General features: G+C 48.7%; 1 protein-coding gene across 3 annotated transcripts in view; it reads left to right on the top strand.

The window, feature by feature from the left end:
* The window catches only part of AP2B1 (adaptor related protein complex 2 subunit beta 1), an 80,302-nt gene that overhangs the window by 46,043 nt on the left and 13,852 nt on the right, over positions 1 to 20,407 (top strand). For 2 of the 3 annotated variants that reach the window (XM_084299725.1, XM_084299724.1), the window contains exons 15-18: positions 8,287 to 8,328; positions 10,140 to 10,286; positions 11,559 to 11,704; positions 14,336 to 14,465. In XM_084299725.1, coding sequence (XP_084155851.1) covers positions 8,287 to 8,328; positions 10,140 to 10,286; positions 11,559 to 11,704; positions 14,336 to 14,465 — 465 coding nt within the window. The remainder of the gene's footprint in view (positions 1 to 8,286; positions 8,329 to 10,139; positions 10,287 to 11,558; positions 11,705 to 14,335; positions 14,466 to 20,407) is intronic. The other variant, XM_084299726.1, reaches the window with a different exon arrangement.

Below are 20,407 nucleotides of genomic sequence, written 5' to 3'. Positions count from 1 at the left end.
CTCTCCAGCTCTGGTGTTTCATGAGCTAATGAACTGGAAAGGGGCTAACCCATGCTGGTGTTCGTGGAGGTCAGCCTGTGCCATCTGGGGGTCAGATGGCAGCTGGGGAATCTGCTTTCCTCCCGGGGATAGGGGACGAGGGCAGGTTTCAGCCCATGTTGCTGGGAATGCACAGCGCAGGGCAGTGACCTTGGCAGCCTTTGCTCTGCATTGCAAGAGCTGTAACTAAGCAGCAATTCAAGATGACCAGGAGTTAAATTTCTCTGTTCGTGCTGTCTCCCAGCCTCCTCGCAGCCCTCCTTCCATAGCCCTCTGTTCCTTGTTAGTATCAGAGGCAAATAAACGGACACAGCAGAATGACTAAAGCTTAGTTGGGGGAAAATATTCCAGTTGGCATGAATGGGCTTAATTCAGTGACCCACTTGGGCAGGAGAGCTGTTAGCTGACGTGATGGCAGGCTTTTACTTCACATTTTTCTTGAGCCTTAAATAAATGGATGGGCTGTGAGGTGGTGTCTAACCAAGTGACTGTTTCTGGACAGGGGAGAAATGGTGCCTGGGGCTGTGAGTGCCAGCGGCGCTGTCTCAGCTGCGTTATTTAGATGGAGAGAGCACTAAACAAAACCCTGAATGATGATTTTCCCCCAGAATGCTTTCTGCTGGAGCTCTCTTGGATCAAATGTCCCGTCTTCTCCTTATCCCTCACATGTACAGGCGAATTTTGGCCTGGTAAAGCTCTGTGTTTCTCTGGCTTTTCATTCCCTAATGAGCCTGGTCTGTGTGCAAGTGAGTGAGATCTGCCTTTGTTTATTGCTGTGGACATGTGTTTAAAAAGAGCCCAGCTGAGTTACCCTGAGCTGGAATTAACTAAATTGCTCGGCAGCGTCTCTGCGCTGCTTGGCCAGCCAAGGGGATCGGCACTTGGGTCTTAGGCAGGGTTGTGCAGGGCCAAGAAGAGAGGCTCAGGATGCAGGTATGCGTGTGCCTGACTTGTAAATGTGATGAGTGGGTGAGAGGTGTCCTCAGGAGCCTCCTGGAAGAAGGGCTGAGCTCCTCGCCCTTCCCTGGGAACTGGAAATGGCCGGGGACGATGGGCACTTGCATTGTCAGGCAGTCAATCAGCAGAGCTGGAGCTTGAGATAAGATCATCTGCCCCATCCTTACTGTGTTGCTTTCAGGGTCCTGCTGGGGCAGTCCTTTTCTCTCTTCCAGACAGCTTAGCTGCACGCTTTGTGTGTTTTATCACTGCCTGACTCCCTCAGCATTGGAGTCTCCTTCTCTGTTACTCCTCGAGTATTTTTTCAAACCCATTTCATTCCTCTGCTTGGCTGGGAAGATCGAACACGGCACCCGTTCCCTTGCGTGCAGCGGTGTGAGCAGTCTGTCTCTCTTTGCTCAGACCAGAAAGACTTTATATCACTTCAGCTCCTTGTGCTGCAAGAAAGTAAGCCTGTCTGGTGCTGGATGGCGAGGCAGAGTCTCTCTCTGTGTGCACACTGCTTTGGTCTCTTTTCCCATCCCTCTTATCACCTTAGGGGTCTGCAGAAGGGTACTGGAACATGGGAGGGGGCTGATCTCGGGCAGCCCCAAGTGTTTCCAACAGGATTTTGCCCGCAGTCCTTTTTACGACTCCCAGCGAAGGAGTTTCTCTCACCCCTGCTGTCAGTCTTGGTTTTCTGCTCATCACAAGCAGATCCCTTCTGGATCTCAGCTGACCTGAGAGGAACATGAGGTATTCAAATGCAGCAGATTTTCTGCATTATGCCTCTGGCACCATCTCTGCATAGCCTGAGTGGGGCCGTACCTCGGGTGACCTGTTAGAGCAGAGCAGTCTCACGCCCTGCTTCCATTTTGCACGCAACTGCTTGGAAACCAACTTAAGCCTCTCTGCTGCAGAGGAAGCAAATGGTTTGGGATGCGCTTGAGTTGATGTATGAAATCATGGGCTGCTCCTGCCACGGGGAGGTGGTGTCGGTACTGCGAGTGTCGCAAAGGCAGCTGAAGGGCTGGAAGAGGCTGCTGGCAGGCTCTCAGCCAGCGCATCGCATCCACTCCGTGTCACGGGTTGAGCCCTTTGGATGCTCCACAGAATGGGTTGGGTTGGAAGGGACCTCAAAGATCATCTCGTTCCAAGCCCCTGCCATGGGCAGGGACACCTCTCACTCGATCAGGTTGCTCGTTGAAGGTCTTGTAAATTTGGTAGTGCCTTCTTTTTGGGGAGAGGGTGTCTGTCTGCAGAAGGATGCTCTTGCAGCCAAAGTCCTGACAGGACTAACCCAGGAAGATAACAGAAGTGTTAACTTCCACAGCAGATGCCATGCAGCATTTATTTCTTAAGCTGTAGCGTTGTTTTCTTGCAGGCATTTGAAAGGAGGCAGCATGCTGGAAAACTGGATGAACACCAGATTAACATTGTTTGCTTGAATTTTCCTCGGTATTGCTAGGTTCTTATTCCTATGGCCAGTGAGACTCCAGCTGCTTGAGAGGTTAATTTCTTTAGGGAATAACCCATATTTTATCTCCATAGCAATTCCTGTAATTGGTATTAAACGTAACATGCATACCGTGCGTGCACAGATGCTGAGCATGTGTTAATAATTTTTTTTTAAAAAAGGGCTTTAGTACAAGAACAAGATATGCTTTGCCAGAACTGAGTATGCTCCGCAGCGTGCCCCTCTCAACCCCACACAGCTCTTCTCCTCCTCGCTTCTGCTTGCTTTTCTGTAAAATGCTGACCAAGGTCATGGTTACCAAGGTTGAGATCTGCAGCTCTGAAGTGTTACTCACTGATAGCAGCCACTAATGTGGGAGAAGCAAAATTTGCTCGGACAGCAAGTTGCAGGATGCTGAGAGCTGGCCTTTGGTGCTCTCCCCGTGCAGCAGCATCCCAGTGGCTACGCTCCGTGCCGACCACAGGCAGCTCTCCAGCTCCTCATTTACTCCTGATGCAGTCCTACAAAGAGCACTGTAATAAGCCAGGGTCGTTTTGTCTTTTAAACCCTTTTGTGTGCTCATTTGCTCTGAAAATCCCAGGGCACGAGAGCTCTGCTGCCCGGCACACCGCGTGGCTCGCCGTGAGCCGAGCATTCAACGGGAGCTGGGCACCGTGGCAGGGAGCCAAAGGGGCTGGCTTGAAACTCGGAGGCAGAGCAGTAAATCTGTAGGAATGGACGGGCTTGGATTGTCTGTTATGTAAGGATTTTATTTAATACTCTACCCACTCATCTACAAGAGTATTATTGATTCAGGGCTGGCAGCTCGTGAGATTGATTTATGTCCCAAATTGTAAGGCTGTTTGATAAACACTGGATATCCACGCTCCCTGATAGCCCTGTGGTCTGCAATACCTGCGCTGCCGTGATCGCCGCGGGCTGTTCTCGCTGGAGCTGCTGCCCTCTGTGTAACCAGGTTGGATGTTGGAGCTGACCCCAGCTGTCTCCCCTGCACGATTCAGGGCTGTGTCCCAGCACTCTGCTAGCCCTGAAGTGTGATTTGGGGCTAGGAGCTGAGCACCACCTCGCCCTCTCCTGCAAGACGTCCTGGGCTCCAGGCTTGGCAGCGAGAAAGAAATCCTTGCTCCTCCAGTCCCGAGTGCCTGCTGATCCCAGCGGCTGGGGAGCAGAGGCTGCTGGTGTGATCCTTCCCAGTCCAACCTCTTTCAAGTGGAGAGGCCAAAGCTTGGCCTCAGTGAACAATGACCTGGCTCGTTCAGGTTGATTAGGGCCTCAGCAGTGTTTTATTCTGAAAACATGCTGCTAAGTTATTTCACCTGCTCAGAGCAGGGAGCCTCACTTGGCTGTGGAAGTCCAACAGCAGCCCCCAGTCTGCCCTGGGTGCCAAATCCTTCTGCTGGCTCTGCAAGTGACTTGCTGTGTATAATCCTAAGAAAGTTGCTTCATTTCCCTTTTCCTGGAACTACAGTGTGAGCGCGGCTATGGTAGCTCAGGCCTAAAATCCATTTATGCAGCGGATGTGATGCTTCCCCAGGGCTCTCCTCCAGCCTCCCACAATGATCTGAGCGTCTCCTTTCATCCAGGCTGTTCTGGTTTGATGAGCTACAAAGGACATCTGTTAGGATTTCTGACAAAGGGCACATGGCCGTTGCTGGAGCAGTGCTGATATGGAAAAGGAGCTCTTCTGGTGGGTCGCTCATTCATGTCTTATTAAAGGCTACTCAGGCTCTTACCGTAGTAGGACTGCTAGGGCTTTGGGGAGTTGCTTTTTTTACACTTCAGAAAACCAAAATGGTTAGTACTTAATTTCATTTGCTGATGGAAATCATTCAGCGAGGCAAAGCATTAGCAGCAAGTGCTCCTGAAGCAGGTGGCCGCAGCACCAGCAGTGTGACCTGTCCTCCACCACCTTTGGCAGAACTGTCCTTGGTCTGGGCAGCTGTCCTGCTCTGCGAGCCTGCCTTGGCGGCCTGAAAACAGACAAGAGGCAGCAAGGAAGGTACTGAAAACGTCTGTGTGAGAGCCACAGCTGAGTCTGCAATAAGATACCTGCAGCCCACCAGGAGGTCAGCCTGTGCACGGTCAGGCCTGCAGTTAAGAAGATGTCTTGAGCAGGATTAGCCCAGATCAAGCAGCCTGCTAGCAGCTCTGCTCTCAGCTCTGCTCAGCCCTGCACCTGATCTTTGTTCAGTAAGTGCCTGGTGTGCCTCGCTGCGATGTTCCTGAGTGCATGCCCTCAGCCAGCTCCTTGAGCTTAACTCTTGGTTCGGGGAGCGAGAGAGGGGGGAGGCAGCAAATGTCTCCTTTTCACCTGTGAATTATCGCTCCGTGACATGCGTAGCTGCTCAGAAAGCTCTGGCTGTGCTGCAGATGCAAGGCAACCTGGTCGCTGAGCCATGCTGGTTGCAGTGTCAGTCCCTGGCTCCTCCTTCCCGTTATTTCTTGAAGCTCCAAATATCTCACGTCATGTTGCAGAAGTGATTGTAACCCCTCCGGATCACATGAACACTTCAGCAGAGTCACTTCATTACAAAGCTACTGTTAAAATGCAAATAAACCCTGCTGATGCAGTAACTCCAGCAATGCTGGAGTTCATAAGTCAGGATAACTGCAAATCCACGTGGCTGCTCGAGCACTGTCGTAGCAGGGTGGTTTTGGTGGGACGAAAAATGCCCCGTAGAAGGGCTTTGTGTCGGGTGGCTGGGGCTCCGTGCTCATCCCCTGCTTATCACCGCAGACAGAGGCTCTGTGCTCTTTACCAGCTTTGGGCTCAGGATTGGGGTTTTGTGGTGCTGCAAGCTCCCAACCCCAAGCTTCCCATCGGCTCGGGAGCATCCCGAGCTGGAGCACAGCCCTTCATCGCCCCGCATCACTGCGAGCGCTCAGCCTGGCAGGGCTCACAGCAGCAGTGGTCCTGTCCCCGTGGCAATCTGCTCTCGTGGCAGGCAGGATCACAGCCTCCCTCCCTCGGGAGCGGCTGCCCGGCCGCCAGATGAATGGAAACGGTTAAGCAGAGCCCTTGGGAATTGGTTCAGCATCGCCTCACGCCTGACTAATATCTGCTGCTTCCCTTCTGCCTCTCACTACAGATGGGAGACGACGCTCAGTGGGTAATTGGTTCCTGTCCCCTCTGTCTTCCTCCTTCCCTCGTACTCGCGTTGCTGCTACCATCTCTTCGCCTCTGGTGGCTGGAGGAAAGTTATCTCTGAGGTGTCTCAGGTGGACTGGGTGCTCGGGGCCTGTAGTTTCTGAACCAGGTGCCGCAGGAGGGTGACAGGCAAGAAAAATGGGGAAAGAGGCTTGTGTGCTGCTTCAGTGGGCAGCATGCCCCAGACCTGGTGTGGAACATGCTGTACTTGTTATTTTCTCCCTTTAAATCTCTATGTAGACATGTTGTCACTTCTTTCACTGCCCAGGCAGAGCCAGCTCTGCCCGCAGGGACCTGCTGAGGCTGCCCACCCCTTGGAGCTCGCTGTGCAGCCTCGTGCCACCCATCAGCATCACCCACTGGCAGCGCTCGGTCCTGAGCACAGGAGCCACGAGGGTGGCAGACCCCTGTGTGCAGACCCCTGAGGAGCAGAGCTGGGCTGCAGCAGCAGCAGGTCAGATCCTGGCATTGCCAAGAGCTCTTCTTATCATGAAGCAAAGATGCTGGGTGTGATCTAGGGATGTAAGGAGGCTCGTGATAAATTCTGAGCCAACAAGTTTTTCTCCCGCTTGTAAGGGGTGAGAGCTGGAGACTCGACTCAGAGCAAGCAACAAATCCAGATTCTACTCTTACCCCAAGGCCTGACAGCCAGGGAAAACAGAAGATAGACAGCTTGAGGAACCCCAGAGGTCCCTCCTCCCCTTGCTCACAGCAAGCACACGGAGATACCAGTGTAGAGGTTTCTTCCAGGCTGGATTCCTAACCTGCAGCCTCTTGTGAGAGTGTAGTAGCAAATGGTAGCACAGTTAACATCTGGCTCGATTATGCAGAATTATTCCCTCATTTCCATAATACCCTTTGTAAAATGCTTGCTGCTTGATAAACCAGTCTTCCTCCTGCCTCAAACAACAGTACCAGAAATCCTCCGTGCATACAGTCAGCTGGAAATGAACTGGATTATTTACAGTTTTTTTTCCTCTGGACTTCACTGCCTGTCAGCAGAAAGTGTGAAGTTCATCTGTGTGCAAGACTCTGAATAGAGATGAGGTGTAATAGATGCATTTATTACTCCTTAGTGAGCCAGTAACAAGGTGTAAATGATCTGATCTATTCATCTAAAAACATCTTGGCTGAAGAGCAGTCTGTAGAACAGAACTGTGCTCTGCCAGGCTGTCTCAGTCAGAGACCTGACAGTGTAATCAGTGCTATTTTATACGCTCGGTATTAATTGGATTTGAATCTTCTGGCTGGCTTTCTCTGGTCCGATTGATCCTTCTTTTGACTTTGCAATCGCTCTATTCTCTCTCATCTGAGTAAGTAAAGAAAAACTGGACTCATGCACTGCCCTGCCACGGGCAGTGAGGGGCTGGGGCTGTGTGCGGAGAGGCGGCTGTTGCAGATGGTGAGGGACCCCCTATAAAATTCCTCAGGACCTCATGTAGGGATAAACTGAGATTCAGAGGGGGAAAAGGGGAAAAAAACGATCTCACTTCTTCCTACACACATGTCATCAGGGCATGATCCATGTCTGAATGTGACAAAAAGCCGCGCTAGGCAAGAAGCACGGTGGTCTTCTGAGCAAGAGCCTAGGACACAGCCCTGGAGATGTCTCTGTAGTGAGCAACTGCTGCGGGTCTGTGCCTGCTCTCCTGGCTCTCAGTCACCTGTCGAGTGCCTTATAAATATTCACGGGAGTGATGTTGTACCTGCCAGCAGCACTTGTAGCCAGGTTTGGCGTCTGCCCTGAGCGCTGAAATCTCTCGAGTGTGTGGAACAGTGTGGATGTTTAAAAATGGGTTTTGTCATGGAGAAAGTGGTTCAGGTCCTTCACAAAGAGAGTTCCTGGTAGGACAGCTGCAGGATGCCCTGGGAGACAGGCTCCGGGGAGGTTATGGTGTTCATGGAGGGTGTACAGGTGGGTACAGCAGCTACTATTCCAGTTGCCTTCAGATGCGTCTGTAGCTCGGCAGAGACCAATACTGAAACACCCAGTGTGCTGCCAGCTCTCCACTATTCGAGTGGCCCATTAGGTTAGGAAGCTGCTTTTGCCTCCCCCAAGGGAGGGGCAGCAGTCTTCAAAGGGAAAATAAAGCTCATCTAAACGGGCTTCGGTGAGAGCAGCTACCTTCCCTTCCCTTCCCTTTGTTCCTGCTCATTGAGACGGAGCAGCGTGGCAGCGCAGTGCGTTGTGGTTTTGCCGTCCTTCAGAGCTGTTCCCTCGAAAACTAAAGCGCTCAGGAAGCGAGCTTCCCGTCAGGTTTATTTTTATTCCCTTTCACAGTTACCCCACTGGGTTTTGCAGAGCTGCTCGGGCCCGCTGGCAGCCAGCATTGTGGGCTGAAGGAGAAGCAGTGATGCGTGAAACGTGGCGGATTGCACAGGCTGTGGGGCAGGTGACAGGCGCACGAGGGAGCGAGGTTTGGGGTTTTATTAACCTGACAAAACGCTCCTTTCTGCAAATAGGTGTAGGGGGTACTTCACCAAACAGCTCTGCTCACAAAATAGCTTAAAAAAAGCCCCTCTGTTCCCTATGCTTTCCCATCATTGCATTTCTGTCTGTCCTGTACGTGGCCAGCGAGGGAGATGTGCTCGCAGCGGTGCAGCCGAGCGAGCTCTTCCCTGGCTGTCTGATCCTCGGCTTAAATGAACTCGGTCTTTCTCTCCTCTCTCTCCTTCTCTCTTTCAGCTTGGCAGTGACCTTGGCGGGGGCATTGGAGGAAGTCCGGCAGTAAGTGCCATTCCGTTTTTTTCCCCAACTTAAAAAGCTGCTCAGAGCTCGGGGTTTTTAAACACAGCCTTGCCCATTATGTGCGGGAAGATGCTCAAATCCCTGGAGAGGTTTGAAAATGGACGACTGGAGCCCAAACCCAAAGGTCTCAACCTACGTTGCTTTGAGTCAAGCTGTCACCTGGGCTCTCCTAAGAGCAGCCAGGGCCAGAGCTGTTGACTCTGCTTAGCTCTTCTCTCTCAGAGCTTTTAGTTTGAGCACCAGCATTAACATTTCAGTACCACGTGCAACTGCTTTGGCAGCTGAAAGGCCAAAGGTGCTAACCTGTCTGCTGGTAACCCAAAGCCAGTGTCAACAGGGGCTTGTCAGAACTGAGTAGCTTTTCTCCTCCCAAAAGCCACGTACAACTTTTCCTGGTAATCTGGATCCTGTAGAGGTGCTCTGAGCTTTCCTACTAAGCACAGTCAGCGCTGCGCTCTGCCTGCCCCTGGCTTCCTTTTCTGTGCCTGTGCTCTGAGAGTGTCCTAGTGCCTCGAGCGCTTGCCCAGGATATGGGAGACTTTCAGGCTGCTTCAAAGCACCCTTGGCTTCAAATGCGTACCAGCTTCTTTCAGGAAAGCATTGGAAAATGATGCAAAATGGCTTGGAGACACAGCAGGCAGGAGGGAGTGTGCCTCCAACCCATTGTCAAAAACAAGCTCCCGGAGAAAGCTCCAGTCCCTCCTCCTAGCACTGCGTAGCCAGTAATTCAATGACAAAAGCATACTCAGTTCTGGAAGGAGGGCCCTTGAAACACTTCTTGTGGCTGCAGTCATTCTCTCTGCTCCTTTCCCTGTGACTCTTGCATTCCTGTCTAGCTTCGGCATGAGGGCAGAGGAGAGCCTGTGGCACGGTTTGCCTGTAGCCCCCAGGCAGCACGCTCCAGAACATGGCAGATGTTTACTCTGCAGAGATCACACCTCCAAAGTCAGGTTTCTGCTTACCTGGGCCAGCATAAACCCACCACCCAGTTCCATAAAACCACCACTGCTCCCTGTCCAAAGGGTTGGATGTAAAACGCCCCATCTCAGGTAGGTTCCCGAGCACAGAATAGTGGTGAGATCTCAGACCCAGCACCAGTATTTCCTGCTGCCTACCTTGGTCATTCTGCCTGTTCTGGGCTGCTGACTGGGAATCCTAGCCTCAAGCACTTAATTCTTCCTGCTCACAGTAAGACAACTTGGAAATGTAAATTGGGTGGGACTGTTCCCCTAGGAGCTGGACATCTGAGGCTTAATGCCCCAAGTTCGATGTCCTCTGAAGTCCAGGGGGAAGGATTGCCCTTGTTGCAGAAATGTTGTCCCCAGGCAACAGAGCTCTTGCTTTGGGTGGGAGTACACGATACAGTTTGCCTCCCTTGCTATCTCTGGATATGCAAAATCTTGCAGATTCCTGAAGACTGGTACAATTGAGGGAAGATTTGAAGCATCTTGTCTTTTCCCCGGGCTTATGTAGGGTAGCTCCAGAAAGCACACAGTCTTTTTAGGAAGGAGCAATGGAGAAGAAAGATTCCTCTATGGTGGGAATAGATTACTGAAACTATAAAAATGATGTGAAAGCTATTGCATGGTTGAGGTGACAGCCGAGTGTAGGGATTAGTTGCCAAGAGCTTTCGAATTCAAATGCATTATTTAGCACTATTGATAATTCTGCAGGGAAGCTGCAAATGGCTTTAAAATATTTAGGATTTTGCCCAAGTTCATGCTTTATTTAATAAATAGCATTCTTCGTATGAGATACTAATCAGTGCCTGTTCTTTTTAACCCCTCCAGGTGGGGCAGACCTACATTCCCTCTTCTGTGCCAGCCACCTTTGCCCCTTCGCCCACCCCAGCGGTGGTGAGCAGTGGACTCAACGATCTCTTCGAACTCTCATCTGGTATAGGCATGGCTCCTGGAGGATATGTGGCTCCAAAGTCTGTACGTAAGGGAAAAGAACAACCTCAGTATGTTGCCATATCTTGGGCTACAGGGTCTGAAACTGCTCACATGTCCCCTCTGTTGTTGGTCTTAGGTGCTGTCGGGGCATCTTTGTTCAATTCTTTTGCATGATGTTTGCCCTGGGTTTTTCCTGGACAGAGTAGTGGTTTGTAAGAGACAGTTACATGCTTCTGGTTCGTTTTTTTTTGTTGTTATTTTTGATTTAGTTTTCTTTAGCAGCTCCTTCGTTTTTCATGTGACAATATTACTGTAAAGAATAGCATATAGCAGCTGTGCAAATTTCAATTTTATTGGACAGGTGTTTTTGGAGACCTACTTTCTCAGCATGCTTCCCCAGGACACTGAGGGCAGGATACCATTAGCTACAGTTTTTCTGGAAGACTCATTTATTTGAAGGAATCGAACATGACGCTGAAGATAAGCTCGTGCTTGGGATGAGCACTCCACAATGTAATGCAGATAAATGCTCTGTTAGTGACAGAGGTCTGCAGCGTTCATTAGATACACAGTGTGTGATTTTGGTAACAGGCTGTGGAGCAACCACAGGGAGTTCAGGGTTAGCTGTCCATGCCTCAAAGGGAATAAACAAAAATTTGCACTCTTATTAAATTGTCAGTGGGCATATAAACTAAAATCGGCCAGAGATCCTAGATTTCATAGGATACTGCAAAGCATACTCAAAACTTCTGGTCTGTGGCTGCTTGATTATGTACTGTATAAGACCAAGGACAAAAGAACCCACTAATTCTGAGCGAAGTACTTCTATCTGAACCACTCAAATTTGATTTATTTTTTTTTTCCACAAATATTATTTGGGAATCCAGAATACAAACAGCTAATAGTATTGGCCCTGTGGTTTTATTTGGTACAACTTTAGTACTGTCCTGCCTCTAATAGCCCGACAAATCCTTGGAGAAGCCCGTCTGTTGGTAGACATGGTAAGTCTCCCGTTAGTGTGATGGACACAAGCTTTCAGTGTTTCTTGTGCACGCCAATGTTATAATATATTTAAATTCCTACGTGAATGCTTTGAACAAATATGCATTAGGAGCAGCGAGCTAATTTCTTGTTGGTGAGCTCGATCCTTTCAGCACCCCACATTGTATCTTCCTTGTAGTTTCTTTAGCATCTGTGGGCTTAATGTGCCAAGGTAGCAGGATTTCCTAACTGAAGACTTTCCTGTTAGGAAAACTGTGCTTGTTTGTCTCCAGGCTACACTTCTCATGCTGAGTGAGATCTCTCGTGTTCCAGGTTTGGCTGCCTGCAGTGAAAGCTAAAGGATTGGAGATCTCTGGCACGTTCAGTCACAGGCAGGGACACATCTACATGGAGATGAACTTCACCAACAAGGCTTTGCAGCACATGACTGACTTTGCCATTCAGTTCAACAAGAACAGGTGAGAAAGCAATAGACTTTGTCTGTGATCTTAAAAAGCTTGCACGTTCCTATGACAGGAGTCTGTCTGCACTGCTAGATACTGCTACCTTTTACGTGGGTGTGTAATACAGTCCTGAAAACAGCTGGGTGATACAGCCTGAACTCTCCATCACACCACAGTTCTGTGAGAGAGATGAAAACACGAACTGATAAATCCATGTTTTTCAGTTGTCCTGGTACTGCAGCCTTCCTCCATTGAGGAAACAGGCAGGAGATGGTCCCATCATTCTCCTGGCTTTGAAGCAGCATCTTCCCCATTTCATCTCTGCAGAGTTTTAAAGCCACCTCTTGAGTTGTTAGGCAGGTTAGTGGTTTTATAGCCAGTAAGTGCCCTAAGGAAAGTGAGAGCATAAACAGGAAAGCATTTGAGCTGCACAAGTACTAATCCCAAATGAATTTACCTCCTGACTTAATTGCTGTGCTGCCCCTCAAACTGTCTGGAAGTACAGGTCTCATTAATAAAGCTATTTGTCAATGAAAAAGTTGCAAGGTAAGTGCCTACGGCACATGTTTTCCCAGTAATTGGCAGCCAAATGACTTTGTCAGAAGGAACAGCCACTTCAGTGTTTAGAATATACAAATTGTTCTCAGAAACGCATCCTAGCCAAGAGATGTGACATGGCAGTGTAACCCATGTCTTCCCGTAAGTATCCTTCCCAGTCACAGAGCACGTAGCATGCTTTGTCATGAATTGTTGTGAGCAGTGCATCGAGGATTGGGCTGATTCTTACCAAGGCTGTAAGGAGTATCTTGTGACTGAAGTGCCTCACTGATTTCTTAAGATCCCTTCACAGGAAAAGGGTTCTCTGTAACAAAAGTCCACTGAAACCATCTCTTTAATATCACTGTTAGCCTTGCAAATTTGGGATTTCTTGGGACGAATAATATTTACTTACAAAAGACATTATGCTACGTAACTCTTAGTAAATGTTCTCCCTGGACTGCTATATTTTCTGGAGAGTTTTCGTTAAGCTGCTATATGCAAATGTTTCATGCAAATTGGACTGGGGAAAAAAAGGCATTTTGTGTTTGATTTTTTCCCCATACATCAAGCTGTGTTCTAACCACACCTACATGGTGCTTCTCAAGGATGTAAGTTTAAATACTGTACGGTAAAACAGCAGGTCCTCCTTTTGCAGTGTATCAGCACATGCTTTGTATATAATCTACTACTATTTACTCTTCTACAAATACTTTTCTTGTGTCACCATTTTCCACTGTGTCTATGTTGGAAAGAGCTGTGTTGGGCTGGCTCTGGGTTTAAACGTTAAGGCTTGTGGTTGGGAAGCTTCTGTTCCTGATGCTACTAATTGCCTTCACTGCAGTCTTGGGATAAAGCACGGGGGGGGGGGGGGGAAAAAAGCTAGAGCTCTAGTGTGCCATAATATCAAGGCCACTTAGGAAAATACAACTTTCTTTCCCCTCGGAGAATGAGGAAAAACACCAGGGCTTTTGTCCCCCAAGGTGAAACAGCTGCAGAAAGCAAATCACATGGCTAGGCCCTTGCTGACAGTGTTCTCTTTTCAGCTCCAAAGAGCTGAAAACAGGAGAACCAAGAATGGTGCATTTACTGGTTTCAGAAAGAGTGACACAACTAGTACACGTGCAGCTGGCTTTGTGCAAAGACACAATCAGTTTTCAGTGCCTGAAATAAAAATCCACACCTATACATCTTTGTTCCTATAAGTGCTCTCTCACCTCTGAGTTAATGTGAGTACTTCTAAAGAGAAACACGATCAGAAGTAGGCACCCAAAGTATCTCACGCATCTGCACTTCCACGTGCTTTTGAAAAGAAGCCCTGACATTGTGCAGAAGTGTTAAGCTAGATGTTAGCTACTTTACCTCTTCTCTACGCTAAGCAGAGGTGCCTGTGGAATTAAGTGCCACTTGGACTGAAGAGGCAAGCAAACATTTGCTTTGCTGTGGTGTGTGTCCCCAGCTGAAGAAGTCTCAAACTAAGCAATAGAGCCAGGATTAAGTCCAGGCACTGCCACTGGGGACCAGACAGCCGGCTCATTGATTTATTTGTTCTGCAGTGCTCTGTTACAAACCACATATTCCTCCTTGCTTATGTATTTGTTTCTGTATCAGCTTCAGTTCCTTCTTCCATAGCTCCCAATAATAAACAGCCGCACGGTGTGTGATGTACTCCACTCCTAGTGCTCTGCAGCTCTCTTAAGAGTGAGCCCAGAGGCCTGAGCCTGCCTCCTCATTCTCCTAAGTTCAGGTGCTGCTCCTTGCTGTGCAGGCTGCTGCTCAGCACACAGTCTGTTGTCATGCAGCTGATTGAACTGTTCCCAGATGCTGATCCCCTGAGCAGGATGTGCACACTGGCAGGGAGACCGCCCAGGTTCACTTTTCTCTGCTTTGTCCTGCTTTGAGTATCTGCCATGGTGCAGTCAGCTGTGTTCCTTTTCCTGGAGTAACAGCAGGGGCAGCTCAGGAGAGGGCAGGTGAGCCAGCTCGTGCTTGGCAAAAAGGTGTAGAGGTGTTGGGACAGCATCTCTGCCTTTGGTTTCCCATAGAGTCAGGCTGGGGCTCCCAAAAATGCAGTACTGCTGTCATCACCTCTGCTTTTCTCTTGCCCAGCTTCGGAGTCATCCCAAGCACCCCGTTGGCCATTCACACACCTCTGATGCCAAACCAAAGCATTGATGTCTCCCTGCCCCTTAATACCCTGGGACCAGTCATGAAAATGGAGCCTCTGAACAACCTCCAGGTAAGAATTGCCCCTCCTGGGCTGGGGGAAGATCAGCTGCTTTGTCTGGTTTGTTTATCCCAACACAACGTGGTAAGACTCTAATAACAAAATCCCACGCGTATAGGGTAACCAGGCAAAGCCAGAAGGTTATACAGATGTGGGCTGTGAGTCTGGCCAAAACTTCTTCCTGTTCCTTCCTCTGAAGCAGATTTCTTGAATTTTGTTACTTGCCTTTTCAAATACTTCAAAGCCAGTGTTTATATCTGTGTAAGGTCTCTGTCTGCTCCAGCAATACCTTTGTGTTAACACATCATGAGGTTTGGTTGGGCTTATGAACTGGAGCTGGTGTGAACAGAGCGAGCACGTCCCTGTGGTGGAGCAGGCAGCGAGAAATACCAGCAAGGATTGAGGCAATTAAAGGAGTTGCAGGAAAGATGGAAACTGCCATGTGATCAGTATTTCTCTAGTGCTCTTCACTTCCAGGTGCTCTACAAAGGCATCGACACGTCCTTGCCTCCAGATAGATGAAGCCAAAGCAAACAAGATTTGTCCTATGAAAGGCAGGGCAGAAGTGACATGAGCAGTGAATGTCTCAATAACGAGGCTGTTGTGTGCACTCCGGGGACAGCACTCCATAAAACAGGCTTATTGTCAGGTGGGGCTGCCGCAGGCAAGACAGACCAGGGAGTTATTCCCCCTGTTTGGACCTGGGGCTGTCTGCATCAGTACTGGCATGCCTCAAGGGCTGTGGTCCTCACCTGGAAGGATTCTGTCCCCATTGCTATCACCTGCAGCTGTCCTGGACTCCGTGACTGTCCCTGCTCTGTGTAGCTGGGTCCTCCAAGATGCTTTTCCCAGTATCCAGTCAAGGTGCACTGCAGCACGTCTCGCTTGCCTCATGGCTTCAGGAGAAGGGAACTAGGCTGGGTTCCTGTAACGTAGCAGTCCATAGAGGGGAATATTTTGAAGCAGCTCATTCTCTTTTTAGATTGAGAATGCAATGAAAGTTACTATTTATTCTGCCTGAGCAACTGTTTTTTTCCCCTACTCTTGACTTCCATTCTGGGGCTTATGACTTATTGATGAGTCTTTGGGCAAACAGCTTGAAATAGCTTCTCTGGCGCTCAAACGAGCAGTCCTACACTCAACTCTGAGCTCAGTCATGCGACTGGGGGAGCATGCGGACAGGGAGGGAATTACATGTGCTTCCTTCCACTGGGCTCTTCTGCCGTGTAGAAAATCTGGATTCCCTTTGCATCCATGACACGAGGACGTGTTGCATCACTGCCTCTGGGTCAGCTGGTGTGAACTCCACCACTTGCTCTGAAGGGAGCAGAAGTCATCTAGATGACGTGATCTGCCTCCATAACACGAGAGACACTCTCGACGAGGCATTCTTAAGTTGCTGCTTCCTTTGATCAGGAAGGAAGTGAAGTATTTGGGTTATTAAATCTCTAAAGGAATCAGAACGCAATTTCTTGTAGCTTCTTCTGCTAGAACAAAGCGGAGAGAAAACATGCGAGGAAACCTCCAGCTACCTTATATTGAGACAGCAGAGCATTCATTAGTGCCAGACTTAGCTGCTAATTTGCTAGCGCTCTCATTGCCATAGAAGTTGGCTGCCCTTTTACAATTAGGGAAGCTGCCATATGGAGTAATAGTATATTTCTCTGCAAAGAGTTGAATCATGATAGCAGATGCCAAGTTAAAAAGAGCACTCCCCTTACTTTCCTGACAGCAGTGGGTTTGATGGAGATCTGTCATTGCCCTGACAGCCAAGGCTCTGGGTTTGTTTTGTGAGTTCATGTAAAAATTATCTGTCTTGAAACATTCAGAAATCATTTTGGTGACCTACTTAGGGAACAATTTATAGCACAATATAGGAGTAGAGAATACAAATGTCCCTGTATTCATTGAAGAACCAAAACACTCATCAAGTTGAATTTGCTTAATGCAGTTTTTCTGAGCTGGGGAATGTTGAAGTAGATTCAGGGCTGGTTTGAACCTGAGGACCTCCTGTTCATCTCCTATTCCGGCAGGGCTTTTTCTCTTTTAGTAACAAGAAAAATAAGTCCTCAAGTAACCAAACCGATAGCTTTCAACTTTTTGTCATGTTAATTAAGAACTTCAAAGGCTAGTTGTACATTCCTTAGGCAACTATTTCGGAAGTAATGAACTCAAGTCTTGTTCAGGTTATTTTTATTACCATTTCTAATCTTTCACCCGGTACAGCTGGCTTAATCTTAACACTTGTAATTATGGGAAGGTACTAAAATATTTGACAAGTTAACAAAAAGCCCTTTTTACAAGAAGATGAAAGCTGAAATATTTTCAGGAGTTTACGTAGGTAAAATATAACTACAGCTCCCAACTAAACAGTCATCTGCATGCCAGTTGTCTTGCATCCTGTGCTAACGAAGAGCAGACTGCTCCCTCCCATCCCAACACAGTGATGCTAATTTTATTGACCTGTTGAGATTCAGATTTGACACCCAGTCAAGCAATGATTTATTCAAAGGATAAGGCCAAAGTTGGACTGGGCACAGCACTGTAGGGCTGAATTCTCAAAGAGGAAAAAGGTGTTCTGAAATTGGATTTTGCATTGGTGAGGAACTGTAATTCTTTCTGGATGGTTCTTGGTCTTAAGGCAAAATTTGGAATAAGAAAATGCCTGGAATTAGAGCCCTCCTGTGCTACCGTTGTTCCTAATAAATGGCCTTTCAAGGGCTGTGAAATGCTATGAAATCAGAATACTCTGTTTGTTCATCTGCGTACACAAAAATTGCTCCCATAACCGTGGGAAAGGGTGAAGTGGAGCCAGCCTGCTGAGTTTCCGAGACCAAGCCTGGCTGTCATGTCATAAGGCTGATAATCTCTTTTGTGAGATGGTAACTACTTGCAGGAGTCGATACAATCAAAAACAAGCTGCGGGGACTCCCGGAGCTGTAGAGAGGCTGAGCCTGGAGCATTGCTGTTCTCTGGGGATAAACATTCAAAATTGACAATCAGTGCGTTGCCTTCCCCGGTGTTACCTGCTGTCAGCTTCCAGGGCTGGTAGTTGCAGCTACCAAACACACAGCTGAAAGAAGCACAGCTTCAGTTTTCCACAACGCCCATAAAATGTTTTGGACTGGACTGGCAAGCACAGAAAGGGATGATCTGCCAGCTGCATTTCTTCCTGGAAAGTGACACTTGGAAATAGAGACTTCTCCCTTGCTGCAAAGCAGTGTGAGGTGCAGAACGTTTGTATTTCTTCCAGTGACTTTGGCAAAGCATTATTTCCGTAAAGGCAGATGAAGGTACAACTTTTCTCAATGAGAAAAGATCAGCCAGGCTAACACACCAGATCGTACCTACCCTTCCAGGCTCAGCCCTGCTCTAACTCCTCACCTGTGCTCCTCCCCGCCGTGGTTTCTCACTGGCAGTGCAGAGCTGTCGGAGCTCTCATTCAGGAGAAGTGTTAATGCATCCTGGGTCACAAATGCAGAGCCCTCAGCACTTGGCAACAGATTTCACAGTATCACCTCTCCACAAAAACAAGGCTGAGAACTGGCATGAGCAGCGAGTCCAGGCAGATGTCATTGCCTTTGGAGCCCGCTCGATAAATGGCACAGTACCGGCCTGCGTGAGCTGTGTCAAGCTCACTGGACCAACCATCAACAGCCTTGGGTAGTTAAAAGTGCAAGGTGGTTTTTTGGGTTTGTTACCTGGATTATTTTTTTTCAACAGCCTTTACAAACAGGGGTTTTATTCCAGCATAGAGGAGAAACCCCAGCAGGCTCTCTGAAGTAACGCTCACATCATGGCTCGACATCTGCGGCCGGCTCCTAGCTCAGCTGTGCGAAGCTGTTGGTTGCTGAATGAGGACAGGTCTGGCACATGGTGCAGCACGTTTTACCAAATGTGTGTTTGGAATTTCTCATCCAGCCAGGCGAATGTGAGCGTGCAGCCCTCCCCCAGTAACTCGCTGTTCTGACCATTGACGTAAGCGATGTGCCTGCAGCCGGCCAAGGGCGCAGCACCCAGCCTGGCCCTGCACACACAGCTCCGCTGCCCGGGCTCGGGACTTGTGCCTGTAGGTACAGCATGAGGCTGGCAGTGCCTGTCAGGCACCCATAGATCCTGAGAACCCGACCTGTCAAAGAGAATGAAGCGAAACAGTGAGCACTCCCTGGAGGCATCTGACAGCCAGAGCAGCAGACTGTCACAGAATAGACCATGACCTTGTGCTGGCAGAGGTAAAAAAAAGACTCTGCAGAGTAGAGTTCTCGCTTTAACAGTTTGGCTGTTACCAGGCTCTAAAGCAAAACCAAACTCGAAGTAAATCCTTAATTTAGTGTAGGTGCTAATGGGATTCCAAGTGGGTATGTTGTGTACTTGCTGCTGATGGGAAGCATCTGTGTTGCTTTCAGACTTGACTTTGAAAGTTGGTTCTTATGCTCAAGCCTGGGATTTAAAGCGTCAGAAACCCATGCTATTGAAGAAAATAACTTAGCATTTTTCTTATGAGGTATCTCTTCCCCAAAATACCGTATGTTGGCCATCAGAGCGTTGCACTACAAGGAAGGATGCCAGAAAGGTAGGGGGGTCATGCTGCAAGGTGAGCAAATATATTCCATAGGTTACTTCTGCGAGTACTGCTTCCTCTAGTCAGATGGTCACAAACAAGATGTAAGTAATTGGGAGCCCTGTGCCAATTTCTAGTGTTTTCAGACCTTTTCAGCAGCGAAGCATCACATGAAAATCTGGCACCTTTTGACTTCTATCCCTCAGAAGCTTTGTAGTCTGCTTGACTAAATTCGCAAGGTAGTAATTTTTTTCTCCTTTCAAAAAGATTGCAGATGGAAAGCCATTTTGATTCAAAATGCTTCTGTTTAAACTCTCAAATGTCTGAGGCTGGAGGTCTTGTTAAAGATTTAATAGTTCAAGTGCGGGTCGACAGGTTAAAGCTGCGAAGCCCCAGGCAGAGTTAGCCTGGACCGGAGAATTTATTGAACGCGAGTGGAGGTTCCTTTCAAGCATGTCAAACCTGGAGAGACTTCTCAGCTACTGATACCACTTCAAATGTCATTGATTGTCTTAGGCCTGTGCTCTCACCTAAGGAGCACTGATTTTTTTGGCACATGGCTGCTGTTAGCTGCTCAGTTTCTCACAGGCACTGCTCTGGATCTGCTTTCTGCCTGAGGTTGCTTTTGCAGCCCGTCAAGTGGCACTGGATGCTGCTGGGGCTGAGGTATGACCCTGGACAGCTGTTAGCAGCCGGCAGAGCCTCTTAGCCACTTCTTGGTCTGTGTTCCCCTGCCCACGTGTCTGCAGGTTGCTGTGCCTGGACCTCATCTGGGGACCACGGTGCGTGCCTGGCTGCTCTGAGAAGTGCGTGGTGTTTGGTGCTGGAAGCTAGTCTTGGAGAGCTTGCCCATCTTGTCCCAGCGCTATAGGTTTTGGGAGGCTGCATTGTTTTCCTTTCCTCCTTGCAAAAATTATTTGTAACAGCTGATTCCTGCATCATTACAGATGCCTGTGAGGCGACATGGGATGTCGTTGCTCAATCCGGCGATGCAGTTTGGGGGGGAGGGCTGATGTGTGGCTTGCTGTGCTTTGCTGGGAAGAAATTACACTTCAGAGCATCTTAATTGTGTAGCTCTCCAGAGCACAGCCAAAGCAGCTTACTCAGTATGTTTCTGCAGAGTTGAGAAGCAGGTCAGCAGATACCTTTTTATAGCATTTTTGGAACTGCAGGGACAGGGTTAGCATATTAATTTGGTGCGAGCCTCTAGAACCGTGACTGGAGAGAAGGCGCTGCTTCCCAGCCCCTCTTGTAAGGAACCTCTGTTGTATGGCAACAACAATTAGCTCCAAAAGCTAAGTAATCCCTGTTGTTCTAAGGCAAGGCAATTAATCATGAAATCAGATTTGGGAGAGATCTTAGGTCACGCAGCATAGACCCTGCTCTGCTTTGT

Source organism: Netta rufina (assembly GCF_964035555.1).
Source record: "Netta rufina genome assembly, chromosome: 21".
NCBI lineage: Eukaryota > Metazoa > Chordata > Aves > Anseriformes > Anatidae > Netta > Netta rufina.
The sequence above is the reverse complement of the archived record's forward strand: the minus strand, read 5'-3'. Positions and strand labels throughout refer to the sequence as shown.